The sequence below is a fragment of the Podarcis melisellensis genome, assembly GCF_964234715.1.
Source record: "Podarcis melisellensis genome assembly, chromosome: 1".
Lineage (NCBI taxonomy): Eukaryota > Metazoa > Chordata > Lepidosauria > Squamata > Lacertidae > Podarcis > Podarcis melisellensis.
In genome coordinates this window covers 50,629,684-50,644,376 of record NC_138528.1, presented here as the reverse complement: position 1 = coordinate 50,644,376, position 14,693 = coordinate 50,629,684, and the positions used below count along the sequence as shown (strand labels likewise).

The 14,693-nt window shown below is 43.6% G+C and overlaps 1 protein-coding gene across 6 annotated transcripts in view; it reads left to right on the top strand.

Annotated features, from left to right (window-relative positions):
- MAPK8IP1 (mitogen-activated protein kinase 8 interacting protein 1) overlaps positions 1-14,693 on the top strand; it is a 90,364-nt gene that overhangs the window by 50,075 nt on the left and 25,596 nt on the right. For 3 of the 6 annotated variants that reach the window (XM_081905973.1, XM_081905971.1, XM_081905972.1), the window contains exons 2-3: positions 5,324-5,429; positions 14,283-14,516. In XM_081905973.1, coding sequence (XP_081762099.1) covers positions 5,324-5,429; positions 14,283-14,516 — 340 coding nt within the window. Of the gene's footprint in view, positions 1-4,959; positions 5,125-5,323; positions 5,430-14,282; positions 14,517-14,693 lie in introns of those variants that run through there. The other 3 variants (XR_014166922.1, XR_014166923.1, XM_081905970.1) reach the window with 2 other exon arrangements.

Sequence of the window (14,693 nt, the reverse complement as noted above, 5' to 3'; positions counted from 1 at the left end):
TCTTCTGAGTGGGTATAGGTAATTGGGAAAAATGCTCCTGCTGGGCTATTGTGGTAATTGCCCATTCGTTAGCCTCCCAGTGACGGGGACAGATATTTGCATGTATTAACAGAAGAGATTTCCTGACCCCTGTGACCTCTCTGGAACAGGAGAGGGAATCAATTAATGCTTTGGCAGCCCATCATATAGACTCTCCATCCCTCTCCTAATATTCCTCTCTTCTTTCTTCCCTTCCTGTGTGCAGCCCCTCAAAGACGTACAGGTTTCGTGTCAAATGCCCCACCCCCTTGTTAATCCAGATGGGCAATTCAATTACAGCCCTGCTACGAATCCCTTCCCTAACTCAAGCTGCATGCAACTTTCTCTGTAGCTCTGGAAATCCCGGGTCCCAATATCACTGTGCCAATGCAGGGGAGAACGGAAGACAAGGCACCGCGCTCCTTGATGGGTATCTTTTGCCTCCTTTGCAGTGCCAGAGAGTTGCAGTTCAAAAAGGTCTAATAATTTATAATATTAATAATTTATTATTTATACCCCGCCCATCTGGATGGTAACCTCTTACACGTGCTATGCCTCCCAGGGTGACTGGTAATTCCCAGTGGGAAGAGGAGGAGGAAGGGGGGAGTTTCCTCCCTCTGTGAGTAATAAAGCTAAGCTAAGGATTCAGCTGGGAGCTGCTGGGAGAGCGATGGCTTCTCTGCTGAACCTTGCTCTGTGCAGCAGGCTGCGCTTCAACCAGCAACAAATTTCTCTGTGCAAAGACTTGCCCTTGGCAAAATGTCCCCAAATGTTCCCTGCTGTTCTCCTGTGAATTGATCTCAAGCAAAAGCCATTGACTGCATATTGGAGGGGCTGCAGAAAGCACTTTGGCAGGGTTTCAGAGGAAGGAATTAGAATCTATATTGATAAGATGCATTGAGATGATCTGTGGATGATTCATTATTTCCTTTCTTGATGTCTCCCTTACTGCCTTTTTCTTACCTCCACGGGGAGCAGATAGGCTGACGTGTCTACTCTGGTTCTTAAGGCTAAATGCAGTCTCTTCTCTTGAGGATATTGTCAGTGTTGGGGAAGGGCATTCCCTCTTCTAGGGGGAAAGGACACCGGGTGGGGGGGGAGAGAACATAAAAGGCTCTTTCTGAGTCTTGGTAGATCCCTGGATATTAGGGAGCAACTGAGGTTTTCATTTGGAGGAAGCTGATTGGGCAAAGGCTAGCAGTAAATTGCTAGATATTGTATATGTTTCTGCTCATACAGTTTTGTTTTAGAGTTGATTTATAAAAATATTGGATTGATTTTTTGTGTATTATATACTTTGATATCTGTAAACTGCTTTGGAACACAACTGATGAAGGACAGTTTAGAAATTAATTAAATAAATGCACTTCAAGGGATTAAAGAAGGGAGAGTCCTGTTGTTGCCAAGTGTTCTTGGTTAAGTTTTCTCACTCTTTCTGTCTGAACTACCTGGAAGCTTGGACAGCTTCCATAAAATACCAAGGTGGTGTACAACAATATAAACAGGTACAATAAAACAGAAGATGCTACAAAACAATACAAAATAACTGTCTCATCGGGGGGGGGGGAATTAAGCAACTGAATAGACTCGTTAACACAAAAGTGTGAAGAGTTATAAACTGAATCTTCTTTAGTCAAAAGCCTGCTTTTCTCATGCTCTGTCCCCACTTCTTAGTTTCCTTTTCATATTGATGGTTTCTTTATGACGTGACGTACATATGGCGCCACACAATTGGGTCAATTCTGCAGATGTTCTTGAATAATTCAGGCCAGACAGAGCATTTGGGTTGAATCCTGACAGTTCTAGGATCCTAACATTTTAAGACCAAGTTCAGCCTAAAAAGGAGTTGACAGCAAGCTAGAAAGGTGTCCATTGGTTCTGCCAGATGTTGCTGTAGTGTACAGTATTATGTTAACAAGGTTAATTTTTCACTATTAAAATGCTGTTTTGAGATATCTGGCTTCATCTTCCATTTTCATAATGCGTCAGAACATTCGGAGTTGGGAAAGAAGTTAGATGAGGGATGAGAACTCTTAAGTTACTTACAGAACTATCTTGCTGGAGTGATTCAAATTTAGATTTGTGCAGTTGAAGTGGTTTTACCTAGGAATTGTGAGATAGCAATTAATCGACAGGGAGCTGTTATAACCTCTGTACAAACTGTTCAGGATTAATGTTTAATAAATAGCCATGGGGGAATGTGAGTATAAGGTCTGTTGGCTAATTTGGCTAAAATCTATGCAAAGTGGTAAGGAAAATGAAATTGAGCGAAACTGTTTATCAGTGGAGACTTCAGCATTAGGAGTTAAATGCAAATTCAGAAATGATTGCAATAATTTAATCAGAAGAACATCTCAGCGTAGAGTAGGGAGACTGTACCCTGCGAGCCTGCTCTGCCTCTCTGCTAGGCAGTCTTTGAGGACTATCCTCTACAAAGTAGGACTCTTGTCCACCCTGCTGTCACCTGGGATGAAATAGATTATTGTTCATCTTTATTGTTTAAATTGGTCTTTTGGAGGAGGGGGATATTGGGTGGCGGCAAGCAAGACGCTGATTTTGCAGCTTGCTGTGCCTTGTCTGTTTTTCACATAAGCACGTTTTCAGGGACTGTTTGCCAGTGAAATTTGGCAATGAAAAAATTTGCATCTCAAATGGATGTTGCAGTGATTGACAGAAAAAATGGAGATGTGGTACCAAAATAAATAAGCCAAAAAGGAGGGGCAAGAGTGATGAAAAGCCTCACAAAGATGTTTAAATGTGTTTGTTTTAAAAGTCATACAAATATAGTATGCCTAGTATGTTTTGCTGCCTTCAGGGGCAGAAATATTCCTAAAAGGTTTAAACCACAGGTGTGCAATGTAGGGAATGCTTGCAGCCCCCAACAGCACCTGAAACTGCCTAATTCCTTCCACCCTCTTAGAGTTTCTTCCATCCCCATTGTTTCCTCTCCACCCAACTAGTTTTTAAAATTATTTCCCCCTCTTTCTTCATGGTTTCAGAGGAACTGATTTTAAAAATGGTAGATTTCTGCTACATATATGTATATTGAACATTAAAGTCAGGAATTACTTTTACTTGTTTTTCAGAACAGTAGCAGTATTGGTCTGATTGTATTAAAAACACCCTTTGTATTTGAGAACGACCCCATTAAACTCAATGGGGTTTACTTTTATTCTGAGTCAACCTGCATAGATTTGAGGATTCTTATCTGAGTAGCCATAATAAAAATTTAAAGCACAGCAGTATTTATACAATATTAGCTATTTTTTATTTACATATTTTCTTACATTTATATCCTACTCTTCTTCCATCATGGAACCCAAGGCAACATACATATGATTTCCCAGAGGTCTCCCAATCCAGGCACTGACCAGCCCTAGTCCTGCTTAACTTCAGGGAGATGATGACCTCAAGTGCCTTCAGACCATACTCTGAGACCATTCTCAAACACTTTCATCTCTGGCCCATCATTGACTTTGGCTTCCATAACTGCCAACATGCAGCCCCTGAGAGAATTTTTTTCTTCTTGACAGGGGGTGGGGAGGGGGGGAATTCCCCCCCCCCTGTGGTTTTAAGTGAACTATATCAATGAGAGATTTTTGCCCCTAAAGAAAACAACACAGCAAAGCACATTGGGTAGATTTATTTATTTATTTATTTATTTATTTATTTATTTATTATACCCAGCCCATCTGGCTGGGTTTTCCTGGGCCGCTTACAACATAATCTAAAAACGTGATAAAAGCATCAATCCTTAAAAACTTCTCTAAACACAGCTGCCTTCAGATGTCTTCTGAAAGTCAGATAGTTGTTTATTTCCTTGACATCTGAAGGGAGGGCATTCCACAAGGTGGGCACCACTACCAAGAAGGCCCTCTGCCTGTTTTCTTGTAACTTCACTTCTCACAGTGAGGGAACCAGCAGAAGACCCTTGGAGGAGGACCTCAGTGTCGGGGCTGAGCGATGGGGTTGGAGGCCATTTAGGGGTTTAAAGGTTAGCACCAACACTTTGAATTGTGCTTTGAAACGTACTGGATCCAAATGGTCTGCATCCTCCAGGCGTGCCTGGAGTTGTTCAGCAACCACTCACTCGATCACCTTGCCCAAGAATGGAAGATTTGAGACTGGGCGATAGTTGGCCATATTGGTCGGGTCCAAAGATGGCCTTTAAGAAGCGGTTTAATAACCACCTCTTTCAGCGGGTCTGGGAAGGCTCCCTCACAGAGGGAAACATTCACCAGCCCACGGAGCCCATCACCTAGCTCTTCCTGCTTTTATAAGCCAGGATGGGCAAAGATCAAGGAGACCTCTCTGCATGACCAGAGGTTATTTCTTCACATTTTCAGGTCTGAGTTATGCTGCTGAAAATAGCTTCCAGTTCTGTGTTGCAGTGGGCTGCGTCTCAAATTAAACCATTAACGTTGGCCTTGTGGGCTGAAACAACTTTAAACCCCTTTTTTCCTATGCTCATATAACATTTATATAAAAAAGAATGCCTTTAAATATGTTCTTTCAGTTTTAGGAAATGTAGCTGTTTGGTTTGGTTTTTGAGAGGCTGAGAGGATTTAAAAATAAAAAGCTTCATGGAGCTAGAGGCGAGTGTGTTACGGGACACTGTAAACACTTGGATTATTTTGGTTGGTTGGCAACAGGTATGTATGTTATAGATAGATAGATAGATAGATAGATAGATAGATAGATAGATAGATAGATAGCTTATGCCTTTCCACACACCCCTCCCATAGGGAAAGGCTGGGGAATCTCTGGCTCCCCAAATGTTGTTGGACTCCCAGCTCCTGTCAGCCCCAGTGAGCATGGTCCATGGTCAGGGATGATGGGACCTGGATGCCTGTGTGCAGGTTCCTACCCCTGGTATAGGGAGTACCATAATTGATGTTTCTGCACATGTTTGGGAACATTATTTCCTTTTGTATGCCCTAGTGTTGGGAAAGGAGGGGCTCAAAATAGTGCCTCCCCCAACTCTCTCACCAGCTACCACCACGCGAGACCAGCCTCTGTGTTCTGGGCTGCAGGGAATGTTGAAAATACTGCAGCACAAAGAACAGAAGAATCAGGGAAACTCTCAGATAACAAGCACAGTAGAAGGTAAAATTCCTTTGGAGTCTCTACTCAGTGGATTATCTAATATAATTGTTAATTTAGCTTGGCAGGCAATTAACCTCTTCTCTCTTTCGGATCCAGGCCTGGGGTTATAACATTGCCCCAAGCATCACCGTGTGCGTTGTATTTCCTTTTTGGCTAGCTTTCCTTGATGGATAACCTCACGCTCTTTGCCTTAACTTAGGCTCACCCATGACATCAGCCTGGAGGAGTTTGAGGATGAAGATCTCTCTGAAATCACGGATGAGTGTGGAATCAGCCTGCACTGCAAGGACAGTTTGGCCTCACGGGTAAGGAAATCAGTGCTTCCTTAATTACTGCTAACGAAACACCCATTCCCACCCAATAGGCAGGTAAGGGATGCAGTAAACCTGAAGCCCTGTACAAGAAGAGGACTAGTTTGGTTCTTATCGTAGGGGACCAGACGTTTTTATGATTCTTTTCTGGACGTCCTTAGACCAGCCTTCCCCAATCTGGTGCATCACTGTGCTGGCTGGGGCTGATCGGTGTTGTCCTTTAAAATACCCAAAGAGCAGCTGGTTGGGGGAAGCTGGCAGGCAGTAACGGTTCGCCTGTCTCTCTGTGGTTTGTATTTAAGTGTTCAATTCTCTTTATGCTGCATCCTGGTTCTGGGTCACCCTGAGGCAACGTCACTGCAATGCACTGTGTCTTGACTGCACCTGGAGGAGCACCCAGGCCTGAAGCAAATGCAGGTGCCGCTGCTATTGTGTGCTTATTAAGCAATCCTTCTTGCGTGAGGCTCTAGACTGGGACTCATTCCCAGCTGCAGATCAGCGGGGGTTGGACTTGATCTATGAAGTATTAACTGTTCTCAGCCTTCGAGAAACTTTCCTCAGCATTTATGAGATCTGAGGGCACTTAAATGAAGGACATCTTGCGTGGAGACTTTTGCTAAGCAATGGGAATCGGCATCATCCTTAGATATCCTGCAATAATCTCAACTTTTGATTGGCAGAGCCTTCAGTCTATATTGTACTGAAGGTTCATTTACTTTTATGAGGCTTCATTTTAAAAGCTCTTCCCTTTATTCCAGAGCATCTTGCATGTCTTTTTATGCCCACATCTCACACTCCCATAACACATGAGGGATGGTTCTTATTTCCTGTTTGGGGAATTGTTGAATGTTTGATATTTTATTGTGTTTTTAATATTCTGTTGGGATCCACCCAGAGTGGATGGGGAAACCAACCAATCAATCAATCAATCAATCAATCAGTCAATAAAATTATTATTCCCATAGCTAATTGCTAACACTAGAGCTGCTGAGGTTCAAGCCTCAATGACAGCCAAATCCTTTTGCATAGAAGCCTTTCTCCCTAATCCCAGATATATGCAAAGTGGTTATGGTTAATCGGTGATTAGGAAAGGAGCTCAGCACATGCTTGGAGGAATTCTTCTCTATGTTTACATCACACAGACCTGAGCATCGAAGCTGTTGTCTGGAAAGAACTTGTGATTCTACCCAAAGTCTGGTTTTGTAGATGAGACCTTCTGTTTGGATTGGGTTTTTCCCCCCATGGAAACATTTCCTCATGTGAAACTTAAGGAGATATAATGGCCATGTGAGAATTGTACCACCACAGTGTGTTAGGCACCTCGTTAGATCTGAATCTGCTGAAATGCACTTTAAATGAGCCCACAAGGGCTGCAGGGTGACTTGGTAGTGGCTCTAGCAGTACTATGTCGCTAGCACTGCAGTGCTGATGGAAAGCAAACACAACCAAATAATCCAGGACTGTATCATGTACCTCAGCAAGGGTGGGGCATGATAGCCCATTGGATACAAAAGTAATTCCTGCTCCAGGATCCCAACCAGCCTTCCTGGTTTTGCTGGCACTAGAGCATTCAACCTGCCAGAACATGAATGGGACCTACCATGGGGAAGAGCCATAGCTCAGATCTGCTTTGCATGCAGAGGATTCCAGGTTCAGTCTCTGGCATCTCCAGGTCAAGCTAGGAGAAACCCCTGCCTGAGATCCTGGGGAGATGCTGCCAATCAGTGTAGACAGCATTGAGCTAGATGGACCAATGGTCTGACTCCGTATAAGGCTGTTTCTATGCTCCTAATAGTAGTAAGGCAGGCATGGCCAAACTTGGCCATCCAGATGTTTTTGAGACTACAATTCCCATCATCCCTGACCACTGGTCCTGTTAACTAGGGATGATGGGAGTTGTAGTCCCAAAAACATCTGGAGGGTCAAGTTTAGCCATGCCTGTAGTAAGGGAAACAGAGGAAATAAAATTGCTTTTCCCACCCCTTTCTGGCACCTCTCCCTTGACTAAAGCACATCTTTCCCACCAGCCTTGAAGGTTGCATGTTGAAGAAGTCGGGAAAGATTCAGACGGCAATTTGAGCTGTCTGTGAAAGCCACAGGAGATTGTAAAATGGTGGAGTTTCAAAACTGCATGCTTTTCTGACAACAGAGGCAGAAGTGTGATGCATTTATTATGTATGCCATGCTAGAGGGAAGAAAGCTGCGGAGATGTAAAGAAAAGCTGAGAGGGTTCTCTGTCGCCAGAGGAAGTGCGTTCTCTACAAATGAGATACAGAACATTTCAGGCTCCGGGGGGAAAGGACTTAATGGGCGACTTCCAATTAACCACTCTGAACTTCAACGTTTGGAACATGCTGGCTGTGACTGAGTCACATAGTTTTGAGATGAAGCTCAAAAAGGTGCTTGAAGAATAAAGAGATTTTTTTTCTTTTCTTTCTTTTTGTAAATGAGAAGTAATTTTTAAAGAATAAACTCCAGTTATGTTACAGCTGGGCAGAGTACATGGACACTGATCAAAACAAATATGTTGTGTATCCAGGCACTTTGCAGAGACATACTGAGAAAGGAGCTAAAAGGAGAGAGAGTGATCACAGCCAGGAAAAAAAATGCCAAAGACATGAAATTCTGAAAGAAGCTAAAATATGACTTAATGGTTTACATGGAACTGACAAAAATTCCCCCAAGGGGCATCACTTATGGTGGGGTGGAGAGAGAGAGAGAGAGAGAGAGAGAGAGAGAGAGAGATTGAATACCCTGAGCTGAGGTTTCTACATACCGTATTTTTCCATGTATAAGACTAGGTTTTTTCCCTAAAAAATAATGTCCAAAATTTGGTGGTGTCTTATACACGGATCTCCCCCCATTTTCTTAAATTGGAGTCCCCCCCCCAAAATTGGGGCGTCTTATACATGCAGGCGTCTTATAGACAGAAAAATATGGTAATTGTTTGAAACCAGTTTTGATTGTGCAGACTGTAGTCATTCAAAATCAGAGCACCATTTGCAGAAAATAATGGGGGCTGGCTCATAAACTCAGGAGCATGTTGGGTTTTCTACCTCCTTACAGTTGTATCGCTGGACTGGGTACTGCTTAACATTTCTGTTTACAAGGGCAGCTGCTGTAGATCCTTCTGGTGCTTCTTCCACTACAAATGTTGCAGTAAAGAAGCCTTATTATGACTATTCCTTTTCCAGCATAGCAGGAAGGAATGCAGTTCCATGCCCTGCCATTCCGCCTTTCCAAATACCTGCCCTCCTCCCATATCTTCTCTGGAATACAGACTAAAGCCTGTTTGCTGCTGCTGCTGCTGCTGCCAGTGAGGAGGATGGGCAAAGTTGCCACTTCAGCAGGAGCCACAGCAATTAGTTCTGTTGCTTCAGAGCTTTTTAAAGAAAATGCATGTTCTCTGGACTAACAGGTGGCAACTGCAGAGAGGAAAGCTATATAGAAGGATCATTTGCTGTAACAAAACCTGTGCCCTGTTCCATCGTCTACCAATTAAGAGTAACTTTATGGAGCAGGGCATCACCCATTTTTGTCTGATGGAATTTAGTTCTGCTGCACTTCTATTGCATGGGGTAGAAGATGGCATTTTGAAACATCTTGTGTTATGTATGGGAAGTGTCTGTTTCACTCTAAAGCGCTGATAGTTTCTCAAATAAGATGTGCCGAAGGATTCTGGTCAGCCTGACAGCCCTGTTCTCTGATAGCAGGGGGTTAATACTGAGAAGGAAGCTCTCCACACATGCTCAGTGGTACTGTTCATATTTATGCCACAAGGCCCAAGGCTTAGTGCTTGCATATGATTCTGGGGCCAGTCTCTGGTTTGCTCCAACTCAAATTAAGCTGCATGTAAATTGATCACGAGTACTGTAGCTTATAGAAAAGGGCATCTTGCACTGCTTCAGAGTGAAATAGACATCAGATAGGAAGAAACTGGACATGGGCTGCATTTTTAAAAAAAAAAATTGTAAGAATGCTGCATTGCAGGGGGTTGGACTTGATGACCATTCCAACTCCACAATTCTACAATTCCATGAGTGCAAATAACAGGTGTCAGCTGCCTCAAACCCTGCCTGGAAATTCATGAAATAAAGACTTTAAAGCAACACATTTCAGCAAGAACTGAAGGCTAGAAAAGCACATCCGAGCAAGTTCATGCAAGGTAAAATTAAGATATTGTATTTGTTCACCAAGAAGAGCACCCAAGCTTAAATGTACATATACACAGCCGCAGTCATAGCTGCTTTAATCAGAAGTCTGCATGCTAGAGAGCATGTGGAAGAATGAAAACAAAACATTGCTGCTCTGAGATAGGACCTGAAAAAAGTGCTCCAGGAAAAGTATAGATGCTGTTCTGCAAAGTATGAGTTTTGTTGCATGTAGCCAACATGTGTGGTCGAGAACCCTCAGGGTCCATGCTTGGAAGACACATCCATCTGTCTATCTCTTTAACTAAAGCTGTCTGACAGTGGAACAGGCTGCCACAGAAGCTGGTGGACTCTTTTCATTAGAAGCTTTGAAGCAGAGGCCAGAAAGCCACCTCTGAGGGATGTTGTCCTGGTGCCGTTCCTGCATTGGTAGCAGGTTAGACTGGATGACCACTGGGTTCCTTTCCAGGACTGATCCTATGGTTGCGCACACACTAACCTGCTTGTAGCACAAATATGTTTTTCTCAATCTGGAATCGTTCATGTTTGCTCTCAACATGCTGTTTTCAATCTAGATTGATTCTAGATACTACTATCTAACAAGGGGGGCTGTGGTTACTTGATATTAAAACCATCTCCCTGATTACATCATCCATGCTTTTCCTTTCTACACATGCCCCAGGTGAATGAAGAAGGAAATAGTGATTGCCACCTTACTGAGCTTCATTTTCAGAATGACAGTTTTCCAATGAGCACTTTTCAGGGGCAAAATATATACAAATAGATCTGGTTTGTGTGCAGACTGTGTAAGGAAAACAAGCCAGTCCATGTAAGGAAAACCATGTAGGGAAAACAACTTGGTCTCCATTGATTCTAGAATAAAATTTTGGGTGTACACAGCCTAAGATTCTTACATGTGATCATCTTGCCAAAGAAAAACTCTTTGCTAAAATGCCCAGTAAGCCTGAATGCCAGAATGTGACAGCTGATGGATTAGTTTCAACACACACTGACATCTGCACTAGAGCCACATTGCTTTGACACCCTTTCAGAGTTCAAGCCCACTACAGATGTTCTGAAGGAGACTTGGGACAGAATGGCTGTCTGAAACATATGCTAACAGAATTGGGACAGACGGTGTCAGGCAGATGAAGGGATGGTAGGTTTTCAAATGGTTGACTAGAAATTTACGACCTTCTGCGGTTGCAGTAGCAGAGCTGAAAGGGATGGCTAGCACCAGTACGCTTTTGTCTACTTTCAACAGTGTGCTTTGCTCTGTATAAATGTGTGTTCTTAAAAATCCACATGAGACAAGTTGAGGCTCGGGAATGTGTGGTTGTGGAGCCACTCTGTCATACTGCAGCGCAAAGTAAGTTTGAATAGTTTGCCATGCTAGTGAAAAGAAGTGAAATGCTGGGGTGTTAATCGTTGTGCCACATTTTAAACCTTCAATTTTGTTTATACCAGTTAATCGGGAAGGACCACAAAATAATTACAATGCAGTTTTGAAAGCGATTCATTATTGAATATAGTCTGTTCTCCACTCTTGGCACACACACTCCTTTCCAGGCCTCCAACATTTCTGGATAATGGATCTCTCCAGACAGGAACTTGATGCTGCTCTGTCTATTACTTCATAGTGCACCTGCCATTCTTAAGTGCACCATGTAAAGTAGACAGCTTGATGATCCCCAGCCCAGCTCCCCAGAGGCAAGCGGTGACTGCTCATGCATATGAATGCTCTAAAGATGTGTGCTGTATCATCAGGAATAAATAGGGGTTTGGAAGAGGAGGAAGAACTGAGAATGGAACTCGGATCTACTTACGTAGAGGAAAGACTGAACTTTTCCGCTGATATGATTCTAATATAGTATCAGGAACACAGGCAAAAATAAGGAGATTTTCTCAGTGAAAAATACTCAGAATTTTATTCTGATTAAAGATAAATGATGCTGTGGAAGGATGGTGCAGCTAGAGTGATAGGGCTAAGCACACACAAAAAAGTTCGTGAAGAACCTTGAGTTGTAGTATTTCATTGGCCTTGCTGTGCCATTAAACCCCAGGGAGGAGAAGAAAAAGAAAAGTCTGAATGATCTGTTGTCCATGGAAATCATGATGCAGCAATTCTTAGTGCAGCTTCAGTGAGCTGCATATTATTAAATCTATACTTACGAAGAACATAAATCTGGAAAATGGATCACAAATCAAGGTCGGGCAATTGAGAGAAAAGTGCAGCTCTCATCATAGGGCAAACTGGGAATGGCACAAAAGCAAGCATTTATAATAGGGATGGAGAACCTGTGTGCCTCCGGATGTTGGGCTCCAGCTTCCATCAGCCTCAGCTAGCAAAGTAGCCAGGGATGATGGGAGTTGGAGTCCAACAACATCTGGAAGGCACACAGATTTCCCTTCTGTAATTTGAGAGATTATGTAGTCTATAGTATGCCTGCATTTTACATACATTTAACATGTGCAATTTCACCTATACACAGGCAGGGAGGAGTTTCTCCCACAAGAACTTGTGGGATGTGTTCTGAACAGTGTCAGGAGATGAAGTGTACGGGTGGTAGTCTGGGTATGTTTGGTACCAAGGAGTTAAAATCAGTGTATCTTTGTCTCCTTTCAGCTCTTTGGTTTTATGACACTCTGGAGCTTTTAAAAAATGATTGTACAGCTGTACAAATGGTTTCTTTCTTGTTAACTTAAAACTCTTGTTACCTTAAAGACTTAAAGATTCCTCATTTACCACAGAAAGGCATTGAGAAAGATATTTCCTGTGTCATAGAGCGACCCAGTGCATAATATTTACATTTTCAGAATGATCCATAGGCATTTCAGTGGAGACACTTTGGGGATTTGGTTTTGCTTACCACTGAATTCCTTATGAGTTCTAACAAGAGTTAGGAAAAATTGCCATGCCCAGATTGCCTTGGCGTTACTTCCTTAAGCTATTCATATTCATTAGATTACTGCAACATGTTGGGCTGCCTCTGAAGACTGTTCAGAAACTTCAGCTGGTGCAGAATTTGGCAGCTAGGTTCCTCATCCTGGCCCGACTGCACTGGCTGCCAATTAGTTTCCAGGCCCAATTCAAAGTGTTGTTTTTTGCTTATAAAGCCTTAAACAGCTTAGGAGTGCAATACCTCAAGGACCGCCTTTCCCCATATGAACTGATATGGATCCAATGCTCATCATCTGAGGCCCTTATTTGTGTGCCTGCTCCATGAAAGTTCCAGATGGTGGCAACACGAGAACGGGCCTTTTCTGCGTTTGTGGAATGCTCACCCCGGGAGGCTCGCCTGGCATCTTCATTACATATCGTTAGTCACCAAGCGAAAGCGTTTCTCTATAACCAGGCCTTTGGCTGATTAACATTCTGTGGCCCTTTAAATATGTTTGTGGGAGTGGGAGTTATTGGTTTTATTATGTACTTGGTGTTCTTATTTTGTATTTTTATGTTGCAAACTGCCCTGTGATTGCCAGATGAAGGACAGTATAGAAAATTAATACAGTCGTACCTTGGATCCCGAATGCCTTGTGTCTCGAACATTTTGGCTCCTGAATGCCACAAACTCAGAAGTGAGCGTTCCGGTTTGTGAACGTTCTTTTGGAAGTTGAATGGACTTCTGGAACGGATTCCGTTCGACTTCCAAGGTACGACTGTACATTGATTGATTAAATATGGAACTACTAGGCACTCTCCAGTAGGTGGCAGCTGAGGTCAGGATCAGTTTTTTGTTTTTCTAGAACTTGCCCTCTGCACCAGGGATAGGGAAGCTATGACCCTCCAAATGTTTCTGGCTTACAGCTCCCATCATCCTTGATGGGAATTGGAGCATCTAGATGGTTACAGTTTTCCCCTTCCTAATCTACCCCAAACCCAAGTTTGGATTGCTTAGTTGCTAGAATTGTGACAGAATAGCAAGAGCATCCGTAGCTAAATTTTGGAAAACTTTTTGTTTGGGCAACCTAGGCTATCGGTAAGTCAGAAGTCTGGCAAGTAGCCTCAGTTTAAAAGATTTCACATGAGCAAGGAGGTTCATGGTCGAATGACTCCCTCATTGTATACAGTATGCACTTTAAACTTGTGCACATTCTGCTGTGTGAGCTTGGCAAATTTATTTTTAAAAATTAAAAAGGGGGTGGAAAGGGGGCAAGTGCCCAGGGGAAAAAAAGACTTTGGTGATTGTACCCAATCTCTGCATACAGAAAACCAAGCATAGGACTGAGACGTCTACGTCAGAACCCTTTCCTCGATATCGTTTTCTTTACTCAGGGGTTCTTTGGATGAAGAAGCAGTCCCATCACGTGAGCCTCCACCTGCATCCCAAAGTGGGGCAGTCCAGGCACAGATTTACCAGCTGAGAACTTTTATCTGTATTTCCCCAACTTTGTCCTGCAGAAATTATCTGTTACACAGTAAACAGAGGGGGGTGGAAGTATGGTGTCCCAATTATTTGTTAGGGCTGCTGCAAGGAGTGGTTTGTCAGAGCTTTTGATACGGTGACAAGTCGACAGCTTCTCTTCTAGGTGGCTTTGATTTGGAGCTTTGATGCCCTTTCACAAGGAGACGCTTGCTGCTGATGAATTGCGACTGCCTGACCCACCCTCCTCCGCTTCCTAGCCTTATTACTGCTCTCATTCTTTCTCTCCCTCCCTCTCTCCCTCCCTCCGCCCCTGTTTTATATCCTGGCAGAGCCATGTGAATCTGCAGACCAGTAGCGTTCTGGGAGTGGGTGGAGGGGAGGCCAGCCGGCTCCAGGCAGAGATGCTTCAGCTAGACCTGATTGATGCTACTGGGGACACCCCAGGCGACGAAGGGACGGCTCCTGAGCCGATCAAGAAGGAGCCCCCGCCAGTGACCATGGACACCTACAGACCCAAGCGGCCCACGACGCTCAATCTCTTCCCACAGGTGCCTCGGACGCAGGTGAGTCCCTCGAGCAAGAAAGGGGGTGAGGTGGGTAGGGATCTGCAGGAGAGGGCAGGGCAGGAATAAGACAAGCGCTGGGTCTTAGATCTGAATAGGCGTGTTTTGGATTGCTCTGTGATCGTTCCCAGTCACTGTCAAGCAGAAGATGAGAGCTGATAGTTTCCCCCTGCAGAA